This window comes from Ascaphus truei, chromosome 6, assembly GCF_040206685.1.
Source record: "Ascaphus truei isolate aAscTru1 chromosome 6, aAscTru1.hap1, whole genome shotgun sequence".
Lineage (NCBI taxonomy): Eukaryota > Metazoa > Chordata > Amphibia > Anura > Ascaphidae > Ascaphus > Ascaphus truei.
The window spans coordinates 31,328,632-31,353,992 of NC_134488.1; the positions used below are offsets into that span (position 1 = coordinate 31,328,632).

Consider the following 25,361-nt stretch of genomic DNA (forward strand, 5'->3'; position numbering starts at 1 on the left):
CCCACACACACCCTCCTACACCATGACATGTATACACAGCACAGCGCGGGCAGCAGCTGTGCCAGCCACACCCACCCTCCTACACCATGACATGTATACACAGTACAGCGCAGGCAGCAGCCGTGCCAGCCTCCCCCTCATACACCATGACATGTATACAGAGCACAGCGCGGGCAGCAGCCGTGCCAGCCTCCCCCTCATACACCATGACATGTATACATAGCACAGCGCGGGCAGCAGCAGTGCCAGCCTCCCCCTCACACACCCTCCTACACCATGGCATGTATACACAGCATAATGCGGGCAGCAGCCGTGCCAGTCTCCCCCTCACACGCCCTCCTACACCATGACATGTATACACAGCATAGTGCGGGCAGCAGCAGTGCCAGCCTCCCCCTCACCCACCCTCCTACACCATGACATGTATACACAGCACAGCGCGGGCAGCAGCAGTGCCAGCCTCCCCCTCACACACCCTCCTACACCATGACATGTATACAGAGCACAGCGCGGGCAGCAGCCGTGCCAGCCTCCCCCTCACACGCCGTGACATGTATACACAGCACAGCGCGGGCAGCAGCAGTGCCAGTCTCCCCCTCACCCACCATGACATGTATACACAGCACAGCGCGGGCAGCAGCCGTGCCAGTCTCCCCCTCACCCACACTGTGGAATTTCATTGTATTATTCTTCACATAAGGATGCCTGGGAAAAGTTGATATATATTAAAATACTGCCAAACTGATGAAAATAACACAACGTATTAAGAAAATGAACGTGTTCTATTGCTTTGCATCAGATTACTATACAAATCGCTCATGTTTACATTAAAAAAAACAGACTTTCAAAAGTTCAGCACGGTTTTCCGTTACCGGTTGAGTAATAGTGACACTGTGTGGTCACACAGGCAACTGCAGGCGTCGTTATAAAGTCAGACCGCCCCAGTTACATAAACCGTTTAATCGCAAGGTTTTCGTATCCGGAAATAACTTTGTGTCTTTCACATATCTAGAATGAACTAGACATCAAATAAAATAATCAAGTTAAATCTTCCCCAGTGCTGGACGTGACGGTTTCGCTGTGTGTGTCGCAGTGTCCTGGGTCTCTCTGCTGTCCCACGGTCCCCTCCTGTGATATCAGTTACGTCTCTGCCTGTGACAGGGACAAGCAGGAGGGGGGGGATTGGAAATAGCGGGATTTTATATGATGACGTTTCCGTTTCAGACTGAGCTTCTTCAGCAGTGCGGGATCCGCAGTGTTACAATGTAGCTCCAGTGTATCTTCCTGTCACCTGGGGAGAGCTGACAGTCCTGTGACATTACATTGATGTGTGTGACACCTGTAACTTCCTGTACCTTCAGTGATGTCATCAAAGTGACAACATGGTGACTTCCTGTTCTACTTTTTAAACCAACCTTAACTTCAATATGAGGAAGGGTACTTCATTTTGTAGGGTTTGTCCTCTCTCTAAATACTCTTATTTGGGTCTAGGAAGCCTTGAAGTGCACCAGTCATACTGGTCCACCAGCCCTCAAACCAGCGTCACCACTATTGCCACACTGTGGTTAAGCTGCAGGTGAGGATTCTGGGTAATCATGTTCTGGGTCAGATTTAGCTTCCTATCTATTTGGAACATGCGGGTTTCCCTACAGTGTTTGCTTGTGCATTACATAGCAAAGCTTGGGTTATGGAGTTACAGAGTAGGACAACCCACTCAAGGCAATAAATAGGAGGCTAAAAGTGACACACTTCATGTGTTCAGTTGCACGTCCCTCTGTGTGTTTGTGTGTGTAATATATATATATATATATATATATATATATATATATATATATATATATATATATATATATATATATATATGTGTATATATAAGGGAAAAAAGAGTTTCACAAACAATCACTTGATGAACTAGAACAATAGCTCATGCCTCTAATCATTACCCAGAATCCTCTCCTGCCGTTTAACCACTGTGTAACCTCTGACAGTGTGAGTTTGCGCTGGCCTGGGGACATTTGGATGAAATGCAGATGACCTCATGAGTTCCTTCTCTTTGCAGTACTTTGTTCAATGTGGGGGAGAGCCACTATTAACATTTAGGGCACCCGAAGCCAGATTTACCTGCACTACAGTGCCCCAAAAAGGTTAATACACACTAAAAACCATACTGTGGTACTGGCCCTTTAACTATTAAACATGTCACGGTCATTAGGTCACTTTGCTCCTACACGGGACAGACCCTCCAAACCCTGCCTTGCAGATAAGCACAACAAATGTACCAGCCCACCACTGCTTACCATTAGGTGTTCAGTTATTTCAATATTACGATTACCCGTACTGTGTGTCTCCTTCCCCCTCTCTTACACACCCTCCCCTCTAACTCCCTCCTCACTCATACTTTCTTCCCTCCACACCAACACTTTCTCCTCCCCCTCTCACACTTCTCTCACCCTTCCTCCCTCTCTCACTCGCCACTCCCTCCCCTCACACTCGCCCTACCTTTCGCTCACTCCCTTCCCCCACTCTCTCTCATTCTCCCTTCTATCATCCCCTTCTCACACCCTCCCCCCTTCACTCTCACCTCGCTCCCCACCCCTATCACAATCCCTCCCTCCACTCTCTATTTCATTCCCCCTTTTATCATCCCCTTCTTCTCCCACCCTCCCCCCTCCCCACCTTTCACACTCGCCCCCCTCTATCTCCCTCGCTCCCCACCTCTCTCTCACATGCCCTCCCCCACTCTCTCATTTCCCCTTCTATCTCACACCCTTTCCCCCCGACCTCCCCTGAGTTCTGCATGTGGAGCGGGGGGTCCGGGCTGTAGCCGGCGGTGGAAGGGGACCGACCCTGGTAGCCAGGAGCAAAAGTTGAGCCCAACTTCCAACATGACCTAACGTCCACTTTCGGACCACGAAAGCTGAACCCTCTCCCCCACCAGTCCCGGGACAGATGTCCTTCCCTTCCCCTCCCCCCCTACCCATTAAACACGTCGCTGTCATTTAGGGTTGCTAGGTGGTTTCTCCAACAATACTGGACACACTGGTGAAAGGTGCGAGACACACATACTCCCCTCCATGATGTTTCCTCCTCTCCTTGGCCCCACCCTCAGGCTTCTGACACCTCCACCTGATTGGCTGCTGCTGAATAATGCAGCCAATCAGGACGGAGGAAGCAGTACAGCCCTCTAGCAGCTGCCATGCTCTTTCCCCACGGCCCCTCAAGCCGGTCAGGTCCCAATGTCCAAAGAGTTGATACCGGACACATACATGTCCAGAGAGGTGATACCGGACACATACATGTCCAGAGAGGTGATACCGGACACATACATGTCCAGAGAGGTGATAACGGACACATACATGTCCAGAGAGGTGATACCGGACACATACATGTCCAGAGAGGTGATACCGGACACATACATGTCCAGAGAGGTGATACCGGACACATAAATGTCCAGAAAGGTGATACCGGACACATACATGTCCAGAGAGGTGATACCGGACACATACATGTCCAGAGAGGTGATACCGGACACATACATGTCCAGAGAGGTGATACCGGACACACACGTCTAGTATTACCTGTACTTTTTTACTGATCCGATTGTCCAAATACAGGACGGTCCGGTTCGATCCCGGACACCTGGCAACCCTACTGTCATTAGGTCACTTCTGTCCTACGAAGAACTGACTCATTAACCACGTCACTGCCACAGCAACGAGCATGTCACCCTATGACCAGGACCGCCCCCCCCCCCCCCCGGTTATGTCAAAGCTGCAATACTTAGCCCGCTGTCCTTTTAAAAACTCAAATTCAATATGTATTAAATATACCAAACGGAGTCCCCGAACCCAAACATCCTGTCACATATCCCGTCACTTCCCCCCTACATTGTGGTGACCCGCCGGGGCGCGCCTACATAACTCCAAACCCGTAGCGAGATTGTACAGGCGTTTCCATCTGGGACTCGCGGAGGCGGGCATTAAAAAAAAAGAAGAGAAATCCGCTTGCAAATGATTACCAGCGGGATTTTTGCGCGCGCTGCGCCGATTTCACGGTGAAATCTGGCAGTCAGTGGTCGAAGTGGGATGGTGTCAGTGGGGACGGAGGATTTAGAAACAGGCAGCACCCCTACTTTGTATGTACAACATGTACATCCCCACTTGCTTTAAGGCAGGGGAGCTCAACTCCAGACCTCGAGCACCCCCCCCCCCCCCCAACAGGTCAGGTTTTCAGGATATCCCAGCTTCAGCACAGGACTGAGCACAAAGCACAAAGACTGAGCCTCTGATTGAGTCCCCTGTGCTGAAGCAGGGACTGATTGAGCCACCTGTGCTGAAGCAGGGACTGATTGAGCCACCTGTGCTAAAGCAGGTATATCCTGAAAACCTGACCTGTTGGGGGGGGGGGGGGGTTGAGGGCTGGAGTTAAGCCCCCTGCTTTAAGGGGATAATGATATAGAAAGGCCTCTGTGATTATGGAGTATACATGTTATACGCATCCTTCTAAGACGATCTTGGTTCCGGTGTTTCACAGGATTGGGAATCTCTTGACATCGATCACAGTACCACTACTTTTTATTTTTAAAGGCACTTCGACCACTGATCAGGACTGAAAGGGAAGGTCAAATAGGATTATGTGCTGGAAATGAGTGAGCAGAGGTTTGTATAGGGAGCAGGGGGGGTGGGGTAATGATGCCCCTGATCACCCCCTCCCACCCCCCACACACACACACACACATGCGCGTGCACACAGGCATTAGCTGCATTGGGTCCGTAGCTCTGATATGTGGAAGCAGGAACGCCGGAGAGAGATCTAGCTGGGCCTGGGGAAGGAAGAAGATGAGGTTAATGCTGCAGTTCAAGCAATATCCTACATGTGTGTGTTTAATAAATCAGTTCTGTGCTATGAGAAAATACTTGTAGCATATAAAAAAAAAAAAAACATTTTAAAGTCATGTTTAATGTATTCTAATGTAACAAGCATTTTTGTTCTTGTAGCAAACATTTACAAAGTCACATCCCCTTCCTCTTCTGAAACAGCATCACCTTTTTGAGCCCTGCTCTCTCTCTCTAGCCTGCCTGGTCACATGATCTTCCTCACAGAACTTTGGCTGTCAGTGCAGCAGAAGAGGACCCAATGTGCGTTTAGTGGGCCCCCGAGCCGAATCTGCAGCAATCAATTACAGGAGAGCGGATCGATCGGCAGCTCAGCTAATCACTCGGCAGCGTGCAGATTGCATTGATGCTCATATTGAATTACATTTTTTTTTTAATGGCAGCTTGATCTGCAGCTTTAAAGAGAAAGACTCTGTCTGGGGCTGACTAAAGCGTGTCATTAGGTCACTTTGCTCGTTCGTGGGTCTGACCCTTTAACCCACGGGGCTCAACTCCAGTCCCCTTCCTCCCCCCACCCCAGGTCAGGTTTCCAGGATATCCCAGCTTCAGCACAGGTGGCTCAATCGATCCCTGATTCAGCACAGGTGGCTCAATCAGTCCCAGCTTCAGCACAAGGGGCTCAATCAGTCTTTGACTGAGCCTCTGATTGAGCCACCTGTGCTGAAGCTAGGATATCCTGAAAACCTGACCTGTTTGGGGGGGGGGGAGGGCTTGAGGACTGGAGATGAGCCCCCTGCTTTAACCCATTGAACACATTATCTTACTTTGCAGTGAATTACAGCTGCAGTTGTAACACAGGATAATGTGCTCGGGTGACATATTTTTAAAGAAGCAGTTCTGCCTGTTCTGTTTTTTTTTAGATGCCTGGGAAGCAGGGGGTCTCTGGGGCTGATTCACGGGGTGCCACCCATCACATTTCCTTCCCGGGAAACAAACAATGACACATAGTAAGTGACAATGAGTGATAGTGAGAGACACAGTGACAACTAGTGAGTGACAATGACAGTGAGAGATACAGTGACACAATGTGAGACAGAGCAAAACAACATAAACCGCAAAGCAATCACAACACTAAAACACACACAGTGACACAAGCAGAAGACAGTGACACAGACAGTGACACAAGCAGAAGACAGTGACACAAGCAGAAGACAGGGACACAAGCAGAAGACAGTGACACAAGCAGAAGACAGTGACACAAGCAGAAGACAGGGACACAAGCAGAAGACAGGGACACCGACAGTGACACAAGCAGAAGACAGTGACACAAGCAGAAGACAGGGACACAAGCAGAAGACAGTGACACAAGCAGAAGACAGTGACACAAACAGAAGACAGTGACACAAGCAGAAGACAGGGACACAAGCAGAAGACAGGGACACAAGCAGAAGACAGTGACACAAGCAGAAGACAGTGACACAAGCAGAAGACAGTGACACAAGCAGAAGAAGGGACACAAGCAGAAGACAGGGACACAAGCAGAAGCTAGTGACACAAGCAGAAGACAGTGACAGAAGCAGAAGACAGGGACACAAGCAGAAGACAGGGACACTGACAGTGACACAAGCAGAAGACAGTGAGACAGTGAGACAGTGACACAGAGTGAGACAGTGACACAGACAGTGAGACAGTGACACAGAGTGAGACAGTGACACAGAGTGAGACAGTGACACAGACAGTGAGACAGTGACACAGAGTGAGACAGTGACAGTGACACAGACAGTGACAGAGTGACGAAGTGACCCACTTGTAGAGTGGTTGCAGCTGGAGGTGTGATGTCTTCATGGGAGCCTGATATCCATAGGAATCATACGAGCCAATGAAATCAACTGCAGGATGGAAGAGTCACATTGTCATCAGCAATTAGAACCAACCAATAATCATTTAGTCATCAATAATCAATCCCTAACTAATTAATAATCAGTCATCAATAATCAATCACTAATCAAAAACTAACCACTATAATCATTCAGTCATCAATAATCAGTTTTCAATAATCAATTAGGATTGGATAATCATTGAGTCATTAATAATCCGTCATCCATAATTAATGAGCCATTAATAATCAGTCATCAATAATCAGGATTAGATCATTAGTCATCAATAGCCAATCAATAATTAATCAACAGTCAGCCATCAATCCATAATCAATCAGAAATTAGAAATTGATTGTCTCTGTATCAATGACTTTCTGTGGTTTCTATTTCCTCTCCCAGAATCCCTTGCTCTTTTCGTCTTCACTATTTATGAGCTCCTCTCTGCCACATGAGGGCAGTGACGTCATCAGACTGTCTGAGTCTATCTGACATATTGTTCTATCCCGACAGCTGGGCTTTTCAGAGGGATTTTCTCCTAGGTGGGAGGAAGTTTGAAAGAAGGGAGCATGAGAGCTAAAAACACTTTAATGGCTGTTATATACAGCATGCGGCCGTGCGTTCCTATGCGAACGCGCGTGCAAAGCCGCATGCTTTTCCTATATATAGTATATAATGCTGGGAGCTACAGATAATGTGTGTGTGTGTATGTGTGAGTATATGTGTGTGCATGTGTATGTATGTGTGTGTATATGTGTGTATGTGTGAGTATATGTGTGTGCATGGGTTGTGCGAGTGAAAGTAAGTCGTAAATAAGATTTAGGATTTCAGACAACTAAAAATCCACGCGCGCACACGGCGCAGCACGCGCCCGGCCCTATAGAACGTGCCTAACTGTGCTGCCTCGTTCAGGCTTTTAATTGTGATTAATGAGGGTAACAGAGAAGAGATACTCACAGCTGTCCTCCTCATCCATGAAAACTTTACTGACATAGCAGGCATAGACAAAACCGAAGAGCTGAGAGGGGGATAGAAAAGAGGGGGCGAGAGGGAGAGGGGGCGAGAGGGAGAGGGGGCGAGAGGGAGAGGGGGGGAGAGGGAGAGGGGGGGAGAGGGAGAGGGGGGGAGAGGGAGAGGGGGGGAGAGGGGGGGAGAGGGGGGGAGAGGGAGAGGGGGGGAGAGGGGAGGAGAGGGGGGGAGAGGGGGGGAGAGGGGAGGAGAGGGGGGGAGAGGGGAGGAGAGGGGGGGAGAGGGGGGGAGGGGGGGAGAGGGGGGGAGAGGGGGGGAGGGGGGGAGGGGGGGAGAGGGGGGGAGAGGGGGGGAGGGGGGGAGAGGGGGGGAGAGGGGGGGAGGGGGGGAGAGGGGGGGAGGGGGGGAGAGGAGGGGAGGGGGGGAGAGGGGGGGAGGGGGGGAGAGGGGGCGAGGGGAGGGGGGGAGAGGGGGAGAGGGGGCGAGGGGAGGGGGGGAGAGGGGGCGAGGGGAGGGGGGGAGAGGGGGCGAGGGGAGGGGGGGAGAGGGGGGGAGAGGGGGCGAGGGGGGGAGAGGGAGAGGGGGGGAGAGGGAGAGGGGGGGAGAGGGAGAGGGGGGAGAGGGAGAGGGGGGAGAGGGAGAGGGGGGAGAGGGAGAGGGGGCGAGAGGGAGAGGAAAGAGAAAGAGGAGTGGGGAGAGGGAAGAGGGGAGAGAGCGAGGGGAGGGAGAGAGAGAGAAAGAGGGGAGAGGGAGAGAAAGAGGGGAGAAAGAGAGAGAGGGGAGACAGAGGGGGGGAGACAGAGGGGGGAGAAAGAGAAAGGGACAGGGGGAGAAGCAGAGAGGGAGGAGAGAGGAGGGGGATAGGGGGGTGTAGAGAGGGGGGAAGAGGGAGGGGGATGGGTAGAGGGAGAAAGAGAGAGGGAGGAGGAGAAAGAGAAAGAAGGGGTGAGGGAGAGGAAGATTAAGGGAGAGAGGGTGATTTGAAGAGGGAGAACATGGGAGAAAAAGAGAATAAGAATTAAAACATGTTCCTTTTTAGCGTCCCCTATCTCAGCGGGTGCAAATCATTTTTACATTGTGCTCCCCATGCTAGAAAATATTTCTTCCACAAACCCCTAATTAATACATCTTATTACCGACTTAAAATACTATTGTTAACAAAATGGTGTGACCGATTCCCAGGCACACTGAGCTTGTGGGGGGAACACACGCTTAATAAGGCCCCAAACTGCACCATGCAGATAGCATGGGGGGTACAGCTGTCAATCACTGCAGGAGCTTCCAAAGTCACGCCCCACAATGCCTTGCCGTTGTGGTTGCAAAGCATTATGGGGAGTGACTTTGGAAGCTCCTGCTGTAAGTGACAGCTATACCCCCCCCCTAAGGCCGCCATTACAGTGGGCGCACGTGGTGGAGGAGTGGCCGTGATGTCACCAGGCCGGTTCACCCTCATTGGCTGAATCGCTCACGTGAGCAAATAATGACAAATAATTTTGTCTTTTCAAAAATCTGGCGCGCAGTCGCTCTTCAGCGCTCGCGCAGTCCTGGGCACTATGGGCGCCTCATAGCGGTCCTGCATTTTGTTTGCGACGCACGTGCCGTCGCACACACCGTAGCGCTCACTATAATTGCGGCCTAAGGTGCAGTTTGGGGCCTTTACGAAGTGGGCAGTCCCCACACGGGATCAGGAACCCGCTACACTGCCTGGGTTCGATCATTACAGGTTTTGGGGGGGTGAACCCCTTGGGGACACCTTCTTAACCCCGTTGGGACGCACTGTTCAACCTGACATGAATTTACCTAAAGGAATCTCACCGGCTCCTCCCACCTCATATAGGCCCCTCCCACCCAACGCAGGCTCCTCCTCCTTCATACAGGCCCCTCCCACCGCACACAGGCACCTCCCACCTCATAAACGCTCCTCCTACCTCCCACAGGCTCCTCCCACCTCACATTGGCCCCTCCCACCTCATACAGGCCCCTCCTGCATCACACAGGCCCCTCCCACTCCTGTGACCCCACCTCCACTGCTGGAGGCCCCTCCCCTAGCGCCACCCCCCACTCACCGCCAGGAAGATCTGCAGAGCGCTGCTCAGAGCCTCTATATAAGGGTAATCCAGTAGACAGCCGGTTACTGTCACGACGTGATGATCCTCCAATGACAGAGAGGCAGCGCGCACCGGGGTCACCAGGCAGCCCGGCCCGTTCTCCATCCACCACGAGCGGTGCAGGGACGTGTTAAAGTTCATGATCAGGTCGCGGTGCTGGGAACACGCCAAGGACACGTGTGTGTGTGTGTCATGGGGGCAGCACAGGCAAAGGGCCGCGTTATCACTTCGTTCACGCGAGGACGCGGGACAACAGGTTTGGGACGTGCCAAGCAAGGACATGCAGTACGTGGGGGGGGGGGGGGAGGTGGACATGCCAAGGACACACGTGTGATGGAGAGAGAGAACGGCAACACGTCAATGGCATGCGCTTTACTAAAATGTGCACAACATGCCACACTCCAGGGCAACACATGAAGAGAACACACAAAGAACATACAAGATGTGGAAACACATCAAGAGCTTAGGGAGGTCAGGATGGAGGTGCCGTGACACAGCTGTGTGTGTGTGAGCGGTCAGTAGAGGAATAGCAGAGTGGGCAGGACAGGATAGAGGTGCAGTGACAGCTGTGTGTGTGTGTGTGTGTGTGTGTGTGTGGGGGGGTCAGTACAGGAATAGCAGAGTGGGCAGGAGAGGATAGAGGGGCAGTGACAGCTGTGTGTGTGTGTGGGGGGGGGGTCAGTACAGGAATAGCAGAGTGGGCAGGACAGGATAGAGGTGCAGTGACAGCTGTGTGTGTGTGGGGTCAGTAGAGGAATAGTAGGGTGTGCAGGACAGGATAGAGGTGCAGTGACAGATGTGTATGGGGGTCAGTACAGGAATAGCAGAGTGGGCAGGAGAAGATAGAGGGGCAGTGACAGCTGTGTGTGTGTGGGGGGGGGGGGTCAGTACAGGAATAGCAGAGTGGGCAGGACAGGATAGAGGTGCAGTGACAGCTGTGTGTGTGTGGGGTCAGTAGAGGAATAGTAGGGTGTGCAGGACAGGATAGAGGTGCAGTGACAGATGTGTATGGGGGTCAGTACAGGAATAGTAGAGTGGGCAGGAGAAGATAGAGGGGCAGTGACAGCTGTGTGTGTGTGGGGTCAGTACAGGAATAGCAGAGTGGGCAGGAGAGGATAGAGGGGCAGTGACAGCTGTGTGTGTGTGTGTGGGGGGGGGGGTCAGTACAGGAATAGGAGAGTGGGCAGGACAGGATAGAGATGCAGTGACAGCTGTGTCTGTGTGGGGTCAGTAGAGGAATAGCAGAGTGTGCAGGACAGGATAGAGGTGCAGTGACAGATGTGTCTGGGGGTCAGTACAGGAATAGCAGAGTGTGCAGGACAGGATAGAGGTGCAGTGACAGCTGTGTGTGTGGGGGGGGGTCAGTACAGGAATAGCAGAGTGTGCAGGACAGGATAGAGATGCAGTGACAGCTGTGTGTGTGTGGGGTCAGTACAGGAATAGCAGAGTGTGCAGGACAGGATAGAGGTGCAGTGACAGCTGTGTGTGTGTGTGTGTGTGTGGGGGTCAGTACAGGAATAGCAGAGTGTGCAGGACAGGATAGAGGTGGAGTGACAGCTGTGTGCGTGTGTGGGGGGGGGGGGTCAGTAGAGGAATAGCAGAGTGTGCAGGACAGGATAGAGGTGCAGTGACAGCTGTGTGCGTGTGGGGTCAGTACAGGAATAGCAGAGGGGGCGGCAGCAGACGGGTCCTTACCTGTGACAAATGTCCGACTTCCAGATAAAAGCAGATAATGAAGGCGTTCCACCCAACCCAGAGTCCCAGCCACACGGAGTACTACACCGAGATAATCACACGAGTATTAATAATCCTGTTACTACCAATAACGATCACAACAATAATACAACGATACTGATACTATTAACCATAACAGAAATAACAGTCATTCTAATATTCCTATTATTACTATTAATACTACGATGTCGGGCGTGGACGGGCGTGCGAGACTCGTGCAGGGCTTCTCGTTACGCTGTAAAGAAGTTTTTTTTCAGCAATAACAAAGGCTTCATTTTTTGGTTGAAGTTACCACTTGATGTTATTGTTCTGTGTTCCAAATCCCCCCGAGGCTCCTATCTTCCTGTGACAGGAACTACGGGATGTAACAGTTTTAATGAAATGCAGTGTGCGCGTGCAATATGTTCCACTGAAAGACCGCTGACCTAATACACTATATCAGGGGTTCTCAACTCCAGTCCTCAAGACACCCTAACAGATCAGGTTTTAAGGATATCCCTGCTTCAGCACATTGAGCCATCTGTGCTGAAACTGGGATATCCTTAAAACCTGACCTGTTGGGGGGGGGGGGGGGTCTTGAAGACTGGAGCTGAGAACCCCTGCACTATATATATATATATATATATATATATATATATATATACGTATTTAAGTCTTGCGCTTGCTGTAAGGACACTATATACACTATATATTGTATATACTGTATAGCAGGAGTGGCCAAACATTTCCTTTTTTTTTTTGACATGTGAGTCTCACACACAACATTCCTATAACTTATAGGGTCAGTGACATTATGTGAAATGTGTGGCAGACAGATCTGGCAGGGAAGGCGGTAAACTCACCATTATAAGGTACCTCGATCTGTAATGCAAGGTCCCGAATATCCCCAGGATGACGGCCATAATATGCAAGAAGTTGGCTAGGATGGGAGCCCACTGATAACCGAGGAAGTCAAAGATTTGTCTCTGCAGAGCCGCCGCCTGTAATAAAGAGAGATCCCAGTTACAGGGTCAGTCCCACATAAAAAGAAAGTGACCTAGTAACAGTGACCTGTTTAATGGGTTAAAGGGTCCGTCCCGCGTGAGACCAAAGTGACGTAATGACAGTGACACGTTTAATGGGTCCGTCCCACGTAAAAATCAAAGTGACGTAATGACAGTGACATGTTTAATGGGTTAAAGGGTCCGTCCCACGTAAAAATCAAAGTGACGTAATGACAGGCACAACTTATGTCATTAGTTTTCAATAAATGTAATCATATATTAGAACAAAAGATATATACAGCTCAACCCCCTTATAACGCTGTGCTTGGGGTCCAAAGAATCACATTGCGCTATAAGCAGATCGCGCTAGAAATAATGTACAATTGTATGCATTGTACAATAAAGTATTTAGGATACCAATAATCGTGTTGTAAAGTATTCATAAATACGAAAATTGCCAGCCACGCTTGCACCGCGCTATAAGCGGATTCGCGCTGTAACGGATTGCGTTATAACGGGGTTGAGCTGTATTTTTAAAATTAATTTAAACTGCTTGGATTACCTCTTATTGGGTCTGCCTCACTCCTGGACTAGACGACAGGGTAAACAACAAACAGCAAGCTGTCCCCCCCATCTACTAAAGTTCTCACGTTCACTCAAAAAGCAAAATATTTCGCGAGCAAGGGCGGGAATAATGTGTGCTTTTCCCCACAGTTTAGAAAAGCACTGATTGGGTTGGTAGGTGAATGGTGAAGAAGAAAGATCTGAGGAACCCAGTAAGAATGGAGAGGGTAGAATCGCCGCTGGACGCCACGCGAGGAGTGCGCGCCAGACGACTGGGACGCGAGGTTGTTTCAGGGCGGCTTTTACTTTGGCCTATTAGGTGGGTGTTTGGAATAAGTGAATTGCTAATCAGGAAACAAGGGGGGAAAGGGCAGGTTCGCTGTTCAAAACGGTGACCCCAGAAGCAAATCGGGCGCCATGCGCAAGTCAAAAACAGAACACGCGGGTCGGCTAGGTGACATAACGATAGTGACGTGTTTAACTCTTTGAGTGCCGGAGGGTGCTGGTGTCGATGACGTGATTGCTCTGTCACTGATTTTTATTTATTTATTTATAAAAATGTTTTACCAGGAAGTAATACATTGAGAATTACCTCTCGTTTTCAAGTATGTCCTGGGCACAGAGTTAAAATGACAAATAATACATGGTTACAAATACAGTTACATAAGTGAGCAGGGTTATACATTATATACAAGACATTGCATGCACAGTTAGAATATATATTATAGGCGTATATAACAGTTACAGACCAGATTAAAATAAAGCCTTAGTTTTGAAAGAACTTAGACGGGTGGCGGCTGTGAGAGTCTCCGGTAGATTGTTCCAGTTTTGGGGTGCAAGGTAAGAGGAGGAGGAGCGGACGGATACTTTGCTGAACCTGGGATCATGAACAGTCTTTGGAGTCAGATCTCAGAAGATAAGTGATAACAGAACAAGTCCACTTCCTCATACTTCATGTTATTGGGTCAGTCCCACATGGGACCAAGGTGATCTAATGACAGGGACATGTTTATGGGTTAAATGGGGGAGGGGAGGGGTGATTCCTTCCTATGACCAAAGTGACCTAATGATAGTGACTGTTTAATGCTGGATTTAAGTGGTCTGCCATGACAGGGTTAATCTTGCATAGGATCATGTGCTATAGGAACAGACACACAGCTGTAAATCCCATAAACGACCCAACCCAAATCATAAAAAATGTAAAGGGTTATTATCCTTGGGTCTAAAAGGATCCCATTGATTTATTGACAATAACAGTCTTAGAGAAATGAGGAGACTTATCTAACTGATTATATATACACACACACACACACATATATATATATATATATATATATATATATATATATATAATCAAAAACGAATAGACGATACCGTTCTGTGGCTAAAGAAATGCTTTTATTTGTGCGAGCTTTCGAGATACACTGATCTCTTCTCCCGGTGATGTTCCCGAAAGCAAGAGAGGTTTTTTTCCATTGTAACACCACTGGAAGAATCGTCTATTTGTTTCCGATTATTAAGTTCGGCTAACACGGCACTGATACCTCTACTTATACATGAATTTATAACGGCTGGTGCGGTCATGTACAGGATTCTGGCTACTTGTAGCTAGGGGGTTAAGCAGTCAATGCTATTGAAAGAGGCAGAGGGTAATTAAAAAGCTTTTTACCGCAGCAATTTGGGCTTTAATAGGATTATCGAACAGTACAGGAGCCAGTGACCAAAGTGAGACTCTGCCCCCAAAGGACTATGGGTACTTTGTTCTTTTAACCCCTTCATGCTCTATATATCGATATATTGATTTAAACATAAATATCTCTTTTATCCACCCCTAAACCCCCCCCCCCCCAAAAAAAAAAATCAATTCCCCCCTCTGCTGTTCTAATAATGGATTGACAGTTAGGAAATGCAGGCTTTGGTTGCCATGGAAACACACTAGGCCTTCCCCTCCCTGCTTTCTAACCCTGGAAAGTTGCATAGAAAATAAATATATAAATAAACAAGAACCTGCCTGGTAACAGAGAGGGGGGAGGGGAGAGGGGAGAGGGGGATCGGGATGTCCTGGGGCAGAAAGAGAGTATTTATGTGTAAGCCGAAGACAAAGATCAAATCATAAAATAATGTATATAGATATGTCTATTTAAAGAACAAACGAAATATATATATATTTATATGAAAAGGAAGATAGATGTAATAAGAGAAATACACACACACACACACACACACACACACACACACACACACACACACACACACACACACACACACACACACACACACACCGTACTTTACAAAAAGAGACATTACAGTACAGGGAATTATAATACGATAAGTGCAACAAGCGAAGTCAGACAATGGGCTTGCAATCCAAGTGTGTGTGTGTATTTATATATATACACACAGTTGTGTGAAAAAGAAAGTGCACCCTCTTTGAATTCTATGGTTTTACATATCAGGCCATAATAACAATCATCTATTCCTTAGCAGGTCTAAAAATTAGTTAGTTCTACCCTCTCCCCTCAAGGGAGTGGGTTGTTATGCTATCCCCTCCCGGAAGGGGTGGGAGCCTTTATCCCTTACTCCCCCAGGGAGTAGGGGAGCAAAGGATAGACCTTTGGGGCCTCAAGCCCTAGGGGTTGATTCCAGGGACCAGATGGGCGCTTGACCTCAGGAAGCCTAGAACCTCCGTTTGAGGAACTGCAGCAAATACTTAAGTGTGGGTAATATAGATAACTTGCGATCATATATATATATAAATATTTCTTTCATGACTAGCATTGGGATGTGGTTAGAGTGAGAAGGAAATGACCTATTTGATGACCAGGGTCAGACATGGGGCACGGCTTGGGAAAAAGGGAGGCTGAAGGTGACCGGCAGCCTGGGAATGTCACTAAAACTCAGCATGAGAAGTCATTCCAGCAACTCCCACAGCCCGACATTATTGCACAGCGAGAAGATATTCGGCATTATTATACAGCGCAGGGTGGTCATTGTCAGTGCATAGATACTCATTACCATTATACAGTGCAGTGTGGTCATTGTCAGTGCATAGATACTCATCACCGTTATACAGTGCAGTGTGGTCATTGTCAGTGCATAGATACTCATTACCATTATACAGCGCAGTGTGGTCATTATCAGTGCATAGATACTCATTACCATTATACAGCGCAGTGTGGTCATTGTCAGTGTATAGAGAAAATCATGACTGTCATCATCATTATAGTATAGAGATACTCCTTATCATTATACAGCACTGCGCCTGACAGGTCAGTCAGCACAGTGCCACAGCACAGGCGCCGCGGGGCAAACTTTTAGGCGCCCGAGATTTTTTCATCCTTGGAATAGAGATACTTACTATACAAGGTGGCATATTCATTATCAGTGTATAGATACTCTGCAACATTATACAGCGCGGCATATTCATTATCAGTGTATAGATACTCTGCAACATTATACAGCGCGGTGTGTTCATTATCAGTGTATAGATACTCTGCAACATTATACAGCGCGGCATATTCATTATCAGTGTATAGATACTCTGCAACATTATACAGTGCGGCGTGTTCATTATCAGTGTATAGATACTCAGCAACATTATACAGCGCAACGTATTCATTATCAGTGTATAGATATACACTGCAACATTATACAGCGCGGCGTGTTCATTATCAGTGTATGAATACTCTGCATCACTATACAGTGAGGTTTGTTCATTATCAGTGTATAGAGATACTCTATATCATTATACAACGTGAAATGTTCATTATCAGTGTATAGACTCTGAAACATTATACAGCGTAGTTTGTTCATTATAAGAGTATAAATACTCAGCATCATTATACAGCGCGGCGTGTTCATTATCCGTGTATATATACTCTGCAACATTATACAGCGCAGCGTGTTCATTATCAGTGTATAGAGATACTCAGCACCATTATACAGCGCGGCGTGTTCATTATCAGTGTATAGATACTCTGCAACATTATACAGTGCAGAATGTTCATTATCAGTGTATAAATACTCAGCATCATTATACAGTGCAGCGTGTTCATTATCAGTGTATAGAGATACTCAAGAGTAAACAAAGGAGAAGATAACAGATAACACATTAGGTATGATATGGGTGATTTCACATGCTACGGTTTCTGGACTGTTTGTACACTATACCTTCACTTTCAAACTTACTACGTGTTTGGTCACCGAACCGGCAAGCTACACCTAATACCTGTCTTTCATTCCGGCAAGCTACACCTAGTACCTGTCCTTCATTCCGGCAAGCTACACCTAGTACCTGTCTTTCATTCCGGCAAGCTACACCTAGTACCTGTCCTTCATTCCGGCAAGCTACACCTAGTACCTGTCTTTCATTCCGGCAAGCTACACCTAGTACCTGTCTTTCATTCCGGCAAACTACACCTAGTACCTGTCCTTCATTCCGGCAAGCTACACCTAGTACCTGTCCTTCATTCCGGCAAGCTACACCTAGTACCTGTCCTTCATTCCGGCAAGCTACACCTAGTACCTGTCCTTCATTCCGGCAAGCTACACCTAGTACCTGTCCTTCATTCCGGCAAGCTACACCTAGTACCTGTCTTTCATTCCGGCAAGCTACACCTAAGTACCTGTCTTTCATTCATTCCGGCAAGCTACACCTAGTACCTGTCCTTCATTCCGGCAAGCTACACCTAGTACCTGTCCTTCATTCTGGCAAGCTACACCTAGTACCTGTCCTTCATTCATTCCGGCAAGCTACACCTAGTACCTGTCCTTCATTCCGGCAAACTACACCTTGTACCTGTCCTTCATTCCGGCAAGCTACACCTAGCACCTGTCCTTCATTCCAGCAAACTACACCTAGTACCTGTCCTTCATTCCGGCAAGCTACACCTAGTACCTGTCCTTCATTCCGGCAAGCTACACCTAGTACCTGTCTTTCATTCCGGCAAGCTACACCTAGTACCTGTCCTTCATTCCAGCAAGCTACGCCTAGTACCTGTCCTTCGTTCCAGCAAGCTACACCTAGTACCTGTCTTTCATTCATTCCGGCAAGCTACACCTAGTACCTGTCCTTCATTCATTCCGGCAAGCTACACCTAGTACCTGTCCTTCATTCCGGCAAGCTACACCTAGTACCTGTCCTTCATTCCGGCAAGCTACACCTAGTACCTGTCCTTCATTCATTCCGGCAAGCTACACCTAGTACCTGTCCTTCATTCATTCCGGCAAGCTACACCTAGTACCTGTCCTTCATTCATTCCGGCAAGCTACACCTAGTACCTGTCTTTCATTCCGGCAAACTACACCTAGTACCTGTCCTTCATTCCGGCAAGCTACACCTAGTACCTGTCCTTCATTCATTCCGGCAAGCTACACCTAGTACCTGTCCTTCATTCATTCCGGCAAGCTACACCTAGTACCTGTCTTTCATTCCGGCAAACTACACCTAGTACCTGTCCTTCATTCCGGCAAGCTACACCTAGTACCTGTCCTTCATTTCGGCAAACTACACCTAGTACCTGTCCTTCATTCATTCCGGCAAGCTACACCTAGTACCTGTCCTTCATTCATTCCGGCAAGCTACACCTAGTACCTGTCCTTCATTCCGACAAGCTACACCTAGTACCTGTCCTTCATTCATTCCGGCAAGCTACACCTAGTAACTGTCTTTCATTCCGGCAAACTACACCTAGTACCTGTCCTTCATTCATTCCGGCAAGCTACACCTAGTACCTGTCTTCATTCCAGCAAACTACACCTAGTACCTGTCCTTCATTCATTCCGGCAAGCTACACCTAGTACCTGTCCTTCATTCATTCCGGCAAGCTACACCTAGTACCTGTCCTTCATTCCGACAAGCTACACCTAGTACCTGTCCTTCATTCCGACAAGCTACACCTAGTACCTGTCCTTCATTCCAACCATACACTCCCGGGGCTCACTATATGAGAGCATCTTGTTATACATTACGGCATTTTGTTTCTGTACATTGGTCTTTAGCACCATGCAAGTTTGTTATTTTTATAGATATACTCAGTATCATTATACAACGGGTTCTCTTGAGTAAGTGTCCCCATATACTTTCACATCAGCTGCCCCCATAGACATCTATAGGATACCCCCGCCCCCCCCCCAAAAAAACCCTCTTATCATCAAATGAATAGGGTGTCAGCGTGAGAACGTGTGTTTGGGATATTTTAGCAGTTCCCTGATCTCAGCGACTCTGTATATGTGATATTTTGGCTCTGTATACGTGATATTTTGTCTCTGTATACGTGATATTTTGTCTCTGTATACGTGATATTTTGTCTCTGTATACGTGATATTTTGTCTCTGTATACGTGATATTTGGGCTCTGTATACGTGATATTTGGGCTCTGTATACGTGATATTTGGGCTCTGTATACGTGATATTTGGGCTCTGTATACGTGATATTTGGGCTCTGTATACGTGATATTTGGGCTCTGTATACGTGATATTTGGGCTCTGTATACGTGATATTTGGGCTCTGTATACGTGATATTTTGTCTCTGTATACGTGATATTTTGTCTCTGTATACGTGATATTTTGTCTCTGTATACGTGATATTTTGTCTCTGTATACGTGATATTTTGTCTCTTAGATGTGATATTTTGTCTCTATACGTGATATTTTGTCTCTGTATATGTGATATTTTGTCTCTGTATATGTGATATTTTGGCTCTGTATACGTGATATTTTGGCTCTGTATACGTGATATTTTGGCTCTGTATACGTGATATTTTGGCTCTGTATAAGTGATATTTTGGCTCTGTATACGTGATATTTTGGCTCTGCATATGTGATATTTTGGCTCTGCATATGTGATATTTTGGCTCTGCATACGTGATATTTTGTCTGTATACGTGATATTTTGTCTGTATACGTGATATTTTGGCTCTGTATACGTGATATTTTGGCTCTGCATATGTGATATTTTGGCTCTGCATATGTGATATTTTGGCTCTGCATATGTGATATTTTGGCTCTGCATATGTGATATTTTGGCTCTGCATATGTGATATTTTGGCTCTGCATATGTGATATTTTGGCTCTGCATATGTGATATTTTGGCTCTGCATACGTGATATTTTGGCTCTGTATACGTGATATTTTGGCTCTGCATACGTGATATTTTGGCTCTGCATATGTGATATTTTGGCTCTGCATATGTGATATTTTGGCTCTGCATATGTGATATTTTGGCTCTGTATACGTGATATTTTGTCTGTATACGTGATATTTTGTCTCTGTATACGTGATATTTTGGCTCTGTATACGTGATATTTTGGCTCTGTATATGTGATATTTTGGCTCTGTATATGTGATATTTTGGCTCTGTATACGTGATATTTTGGCTCTGTATACGTGATATTTTGGCTCTGTATACGTGATATTTTGGCTCTGTATACGTGATATTTTGGCTCTGTATACGTGATATTTTGGCTCTGTATACGTGATATTTTGGCTCTGTATACGTGATATTTTGGCTCTGTATATGTGATATTTTGTCTCTGTATATGTCATATTTTGGCTCTGTATACGTGATATTTTGTCTCTGTATATGTCATATTTTGGCTCTGTATACGTGATATTTTGGCTCTGTATACGTGATATTTTGGCTCTGTATATGTGATATTTTGGCTCTGTATATGTCATATTTTGGCTCTGTATACGTGATATTTTGTCTCTGTATATGTCATATTTTGGCTCTGTATATGTGATATTTTGGCTCTCTACGTGATATTTTGGCTCTGCATACGTGATATTTTGGCTCTGCATACGTGATATTTTGGCTCTGTATACGTGATATTTTGGCTAGGTATACGTGATATTTTGGCTCTGTATACGTGATATTTTGGCTCTGTATACGTGATATTTTGGCTCTGTATACGTGATATTTTGGCTCTGTATACGTGATATTTTGGCTCTGTATATGTGATATTTTGGCTCTCTACGTGATATTTTGGCTCTGCATACGTGATATTTTGGCTCTGCATACGTGATATTTTGGCTCTGTATACGTGATATTTTGGCTCTGTATACGTGATATTTTGGCTCTGTATACGTGATATTTTGGCTCTGTATACGTGATATTTTGGCTCTGTATACGTGATATTTTGGCTCTGTATACGTGATATTTTGGCTCTGTATACGTGATATTTTGGCTCTGTATACGTGATATTTTGGCTCTGTATACGTGATATTTTGGCTCTGTATACGTGATATTTTGGCTCTGTATACGTGATATTTTGGCTCTGTATATGTGATATTTTGGCTCTGTATATGTGATATTTAGCGCCGGGCAGCGTATCCATAGCAACCACGCAATGACTGTCCGGGATTATTAAGCCGATTAGGCCCGCCATACAAACACAGAACACATCGTACATTAATACAAGCTATTTCTATGGACCAGCCGTCAGGCCCCACTGATTACCACAAATTTTCTAATTAAAAGCCCAGCAGTGTTGCAGACTCCCCTCCCACCACCATTATTATTGCCCCAAACCTATCCCCATTAAACAGTTCAGATAACCCAAAACCCAACATCGCTGACTCCAACCCACAGAGATTCGATCATTCCTGCAGGTCCTCTTAAATATGTCCGCCGGAGGGAGAATTCTGCCTTGTGTCTCAGCCCTGATCACTGCAGATTTGGGATCAGTGCAGCGTTTTTACATCGTGTAGGGCCGACCCCTTAACCAGCTACCCCCCCCCCCCCCCCCGATGAAAGCAGCGTGTGGTGTATATCTTATGGGGTTTGTTCTGGTGTGTTTTGGGGTTAGGACTTAGGGCCTGGACTCAAAAACCTATTAAACATCCTACTCTATGAAACAAAAAAACCTATACAAGATGTTCTATATTTGAAGTAGCATCCATGAAAAGATACATTTCCTGTTGTTTGGGGGAGTTAGCAATTCCCACAGGACATGAATAATGTATGTTTGATGGGGTCCCCACCCCAAAAGTTAATTTTCAGAGAACACTGCCAGTCCACCCAGTCCACCCCACACACTGTATGCCTGTTTCATTGCTTTATGGTAAGATCAGCTTGGATTGCAAGCTCTTTGGAGCAAGGACTCCTTTTCCAATTGTCTTATGTCTGAAGCACTTATTCCCATTATGTGCTATATATAATATTATGTCACATGTATTGTAAAGTGCTATGTACCAGGACCGCACTATAGAAATAAACATATACGCACAATTATGCCTTATTTGGGGTCAAAACATTCGTCAACATTAACATATCCCAGTGTAAAACTTGGGGAGGTTTGCTCAAACTTTATTTTTATTTTTTAATGGTTATTTTAAAGATGCTTTGTACCATTATACACTGAACAGGACAACTCAAAATATCTCCAGGTATTTACATGTTGCAACTTCTGCCCTTATCCCTGCATTAAAGTATTAATTAAGATTTTATCTTCATTAAATATTAATTTAATTCATATGTTAATATTTGTGCACTCATTTGAATGTCTATTTAAAAATACACAATAGTCATTTTAAAATAACATATTTTGTTGCCATTCCCTTCAGTTACACCAATCTCTATTTAATTTATCCCTGAATCATATCCCTTAATTTTTGAATACTAGTAATAATTTTCTTGTGTTTATACGTGTATATACTATGCTGAATATACATATTTATGTGCAACTTCATGTGTGATTTGCAGAAGTTCTCATCTTTAAATGTTTTCCAAGTCCTTATACCAACCAAGGACGTTCGTTTAAAAATGTTTCCAGAATGTCCTTTAATTACAAGTACGGATACAAATAATAAGGATTGCAAGAAAATTAAAGCCAGTATGATTAAATATAATTATTAGCCTATGAAGAGCTGACCCTGACCTGTCAGTGTCAGAAAGCTTGTGAGCAACACACACACACACACACACACACACACACACACACAATATTATATTGATATTATACAGGTGATCTGATATGAAACACTGAAATTAAAAGGGATATTAAAACATACCAAAAAATATATATACATGCACATCTATATCTATCAACCTAATATATGTGTGTGTTTGTGTGTACATATATATGTATATGTATATGTATATATATACACACATTGTGTGTAATATATATTTTTATATATATATATATTTATATATATATATATATATATACATACACACCTATCTGCACATATATTACATGTCATTTATATAATAAACATTAATAGAAATAATATTCTGTTCCACAGAGCTTACAATCTAAATACAAAAGCATATTGATAGTATACAGGTATAAGGGCATTAGACATTGAACGCAATGATCCAAGAAGCTTGCACTCTAAATACAAAGGAAATGCTGATACAATAAAAGCACAAAAGAAAATAAAGACGTTGTGCAGAGCATCCTAGTGATGTTTAGGGGTAGATATAGGTGTCACTGGGTTTCCACCCTTACCATGTCCCTAGAAATCCCCCAAACCAAAGAGGTTACTCACCAGCTGAAGGCAGCAGATCCCAACCAAGGTACACCTGCCGCTGCATTTCCCCATGCTGGCCAGATCTGATCCTATTAACACCAGGATCCGCTGTGATCGGGAGTGATCGCCTGAGTGTCAGCTCCTGAGCCCAGCGTGTCTCAGCTGGCCCAATTCTGCATCCTCCCCGTACAAAGGCCTGCCGGGTTAAAGGGCCATGTTCAGGGTGGGCTCACACCCCCCCAGATCTGCGTCCCCACCAGGAAGGGCATCAGTGGAGATGTGTGCTTTGTGTGGCTCTATTGTGTGCCTTGTGTATGAAGGATAAGGAGTGGCACACAGAGAGGATAAGCCACACACCCTATTAGGATTCACCCTCCCCTCTCCTGGAGTAAGAATCATGGTGCTCTCTGCTTCCTGTCCAGTCCTGGCTGTGGGTAAGGCAGGATGTGGAGGGGGGGGGAGGGATTCACCCCCTTAACACCCCCCCCCCCCCCCTCTCTTACCCCAGAGAGGGCATTGGGAGAGAGGGGTATGTCATGTCAGTCCTGGGTGTGGATAAGGCAAGATGGGGGGGGGGGGGGATTCACCCCCTTACCCCCCCCCCCCTCCTCCCCTTACTCCCCCTCCTCCCCTCCCACTCAATGCCCTCTCTGGGGTATGTGTAGCAGCTGCGAAATCTCCTTTGTTACTCTGTAACAACAAAAGCAAAGCCTGTGACTGTGAGCTGGAGACTCAGCTTCTCCTGTGACATCTTTATGGCCGCGTTACACCCCCAGCTCTCTCTTCCCTTTGGATTAGCAGCAGCGATGTGTTTAATAGGTTATTATAACAAGGGGATGGAGGCATCTTCCTTTGTCTTCAGCAGTGATAGAGCCTGCAACCCCTGCGGGAACGTGCTGGGATCTCCGCACAGACCTGGCCAGTCTGGGTACTGGTTACATCCAAGTGTAGGAGGCAGGGGGGGGGGGACCCCCACACCCCCTCACCCACCTCAACCCCAGAGCTTCAAATAAAGATGTACAAATATTTGTCTGGCTTCATTTATTCTGCAGGAGGAATCAGGCAAAGATTTAACCCATTCAACACCCCACGGTCATTAGGTCACTGCTCCTACATGGGGCGGACCCTGTAATCCATAAAGCATCCTAACCTTCGTTATACTGAATTGTCATATTAGGAAAAACTATAGTGTGTGTGTGTTGCAAATGTGTCTTCAAATGTGTGTGTATATGTATGTATATAAATATAGTGTGTACACACACACACACACACACACACACACACACACACACACACACACACACACACACACACACACACACACACACACACACACACACACACACACACACACACACACATTATGTAGAACTGTATTACATATGAGCAGAACTGCTATAAAGCGTATTTTTGATTTTCTGCACCTTCCAGGTAAATAATTAATATGACAGGCGAGGAATAATGTACATCATACATTTACAGACGAGCCTGTGTATCCGAGGAGATAAATATTACATGCTGAATAAAATCCTGTCATCAGCGGCCATCCACAAGATTTAACACTTTCTGCCCAACATATGATGTCATATAATCAGTGACAGAGCATTCTGACTTGGCTCTCACAGAATGGTACACATAGGACTCAAGTGACCTACTAATGACACATTAAATGGGTTAGAGGGTCAGTTCTATGTAGGAGCATAGATGACATAGTGACCTAATGACAGGGACATGTTTAATTGGTTAGAGGGTCAGTTCCGTCAAAGAGCAAAGTGACCTAATCACAGGGACATGTTTAATGGGTTGAAAGGTCAGT

At 46.3% G+C, this 25,361-nt stretch overlaps 1 protein-coding gene across 3 annotated transcripts; it reads right to left on the reverse strand.

Moving 5' to 3' along the window:
- Nucleotides 1-4,556: 4,556 nt before the first annotated feature.
- Nucleotides 4,557-23,990, reverse strand: NKAIN1 (sodium/potassium transporting ATPase interacting 1). 3 transcript variants are annotated; one of them, XM_075603835.1, is made up of 7 exons: nt 23,564-23,985; nt 12,363-12,500; nt 11,482-11,562; nt 9,745-9,942; nt 7,667-7,727; nt 6,643-6,724; nt 4,557-4,822 (listed from the first exon to the last, which is right to left on the reverse strand). In XM_075603835.1, exons 1-7 carry the CDS (start codon nt 23,615-23,617, stop codon nt 4,813-4,815), a joined length of 624 nt encoding a protein of 207 aa, XP_075459950.1. In that variant the 5' UTR covers nt 23,618-23,985; the 3' UTR covers nt 4,557-4,812. The 3 variants fall into 3 exon arrangements, with proteins under 3 accessions (XP_075459950.1, XP_075459952.1, XP_075459951.1); XM_075603837.1 differs by lacking the exon at nt 7,667-7,727 and having other exon boundaries at nt 23,564-23,990; XM_075603836.1 differs by lacking the exons at nt 4,557-4,822; nt 6,643-6,724 and adding an exon at nt 6,731-7,247 and having other exon boundaries at nt 23,564-23,986.
- Between the last annotated feature and the right edge of the window lie 1,371 nt (nt 23,991-25,361).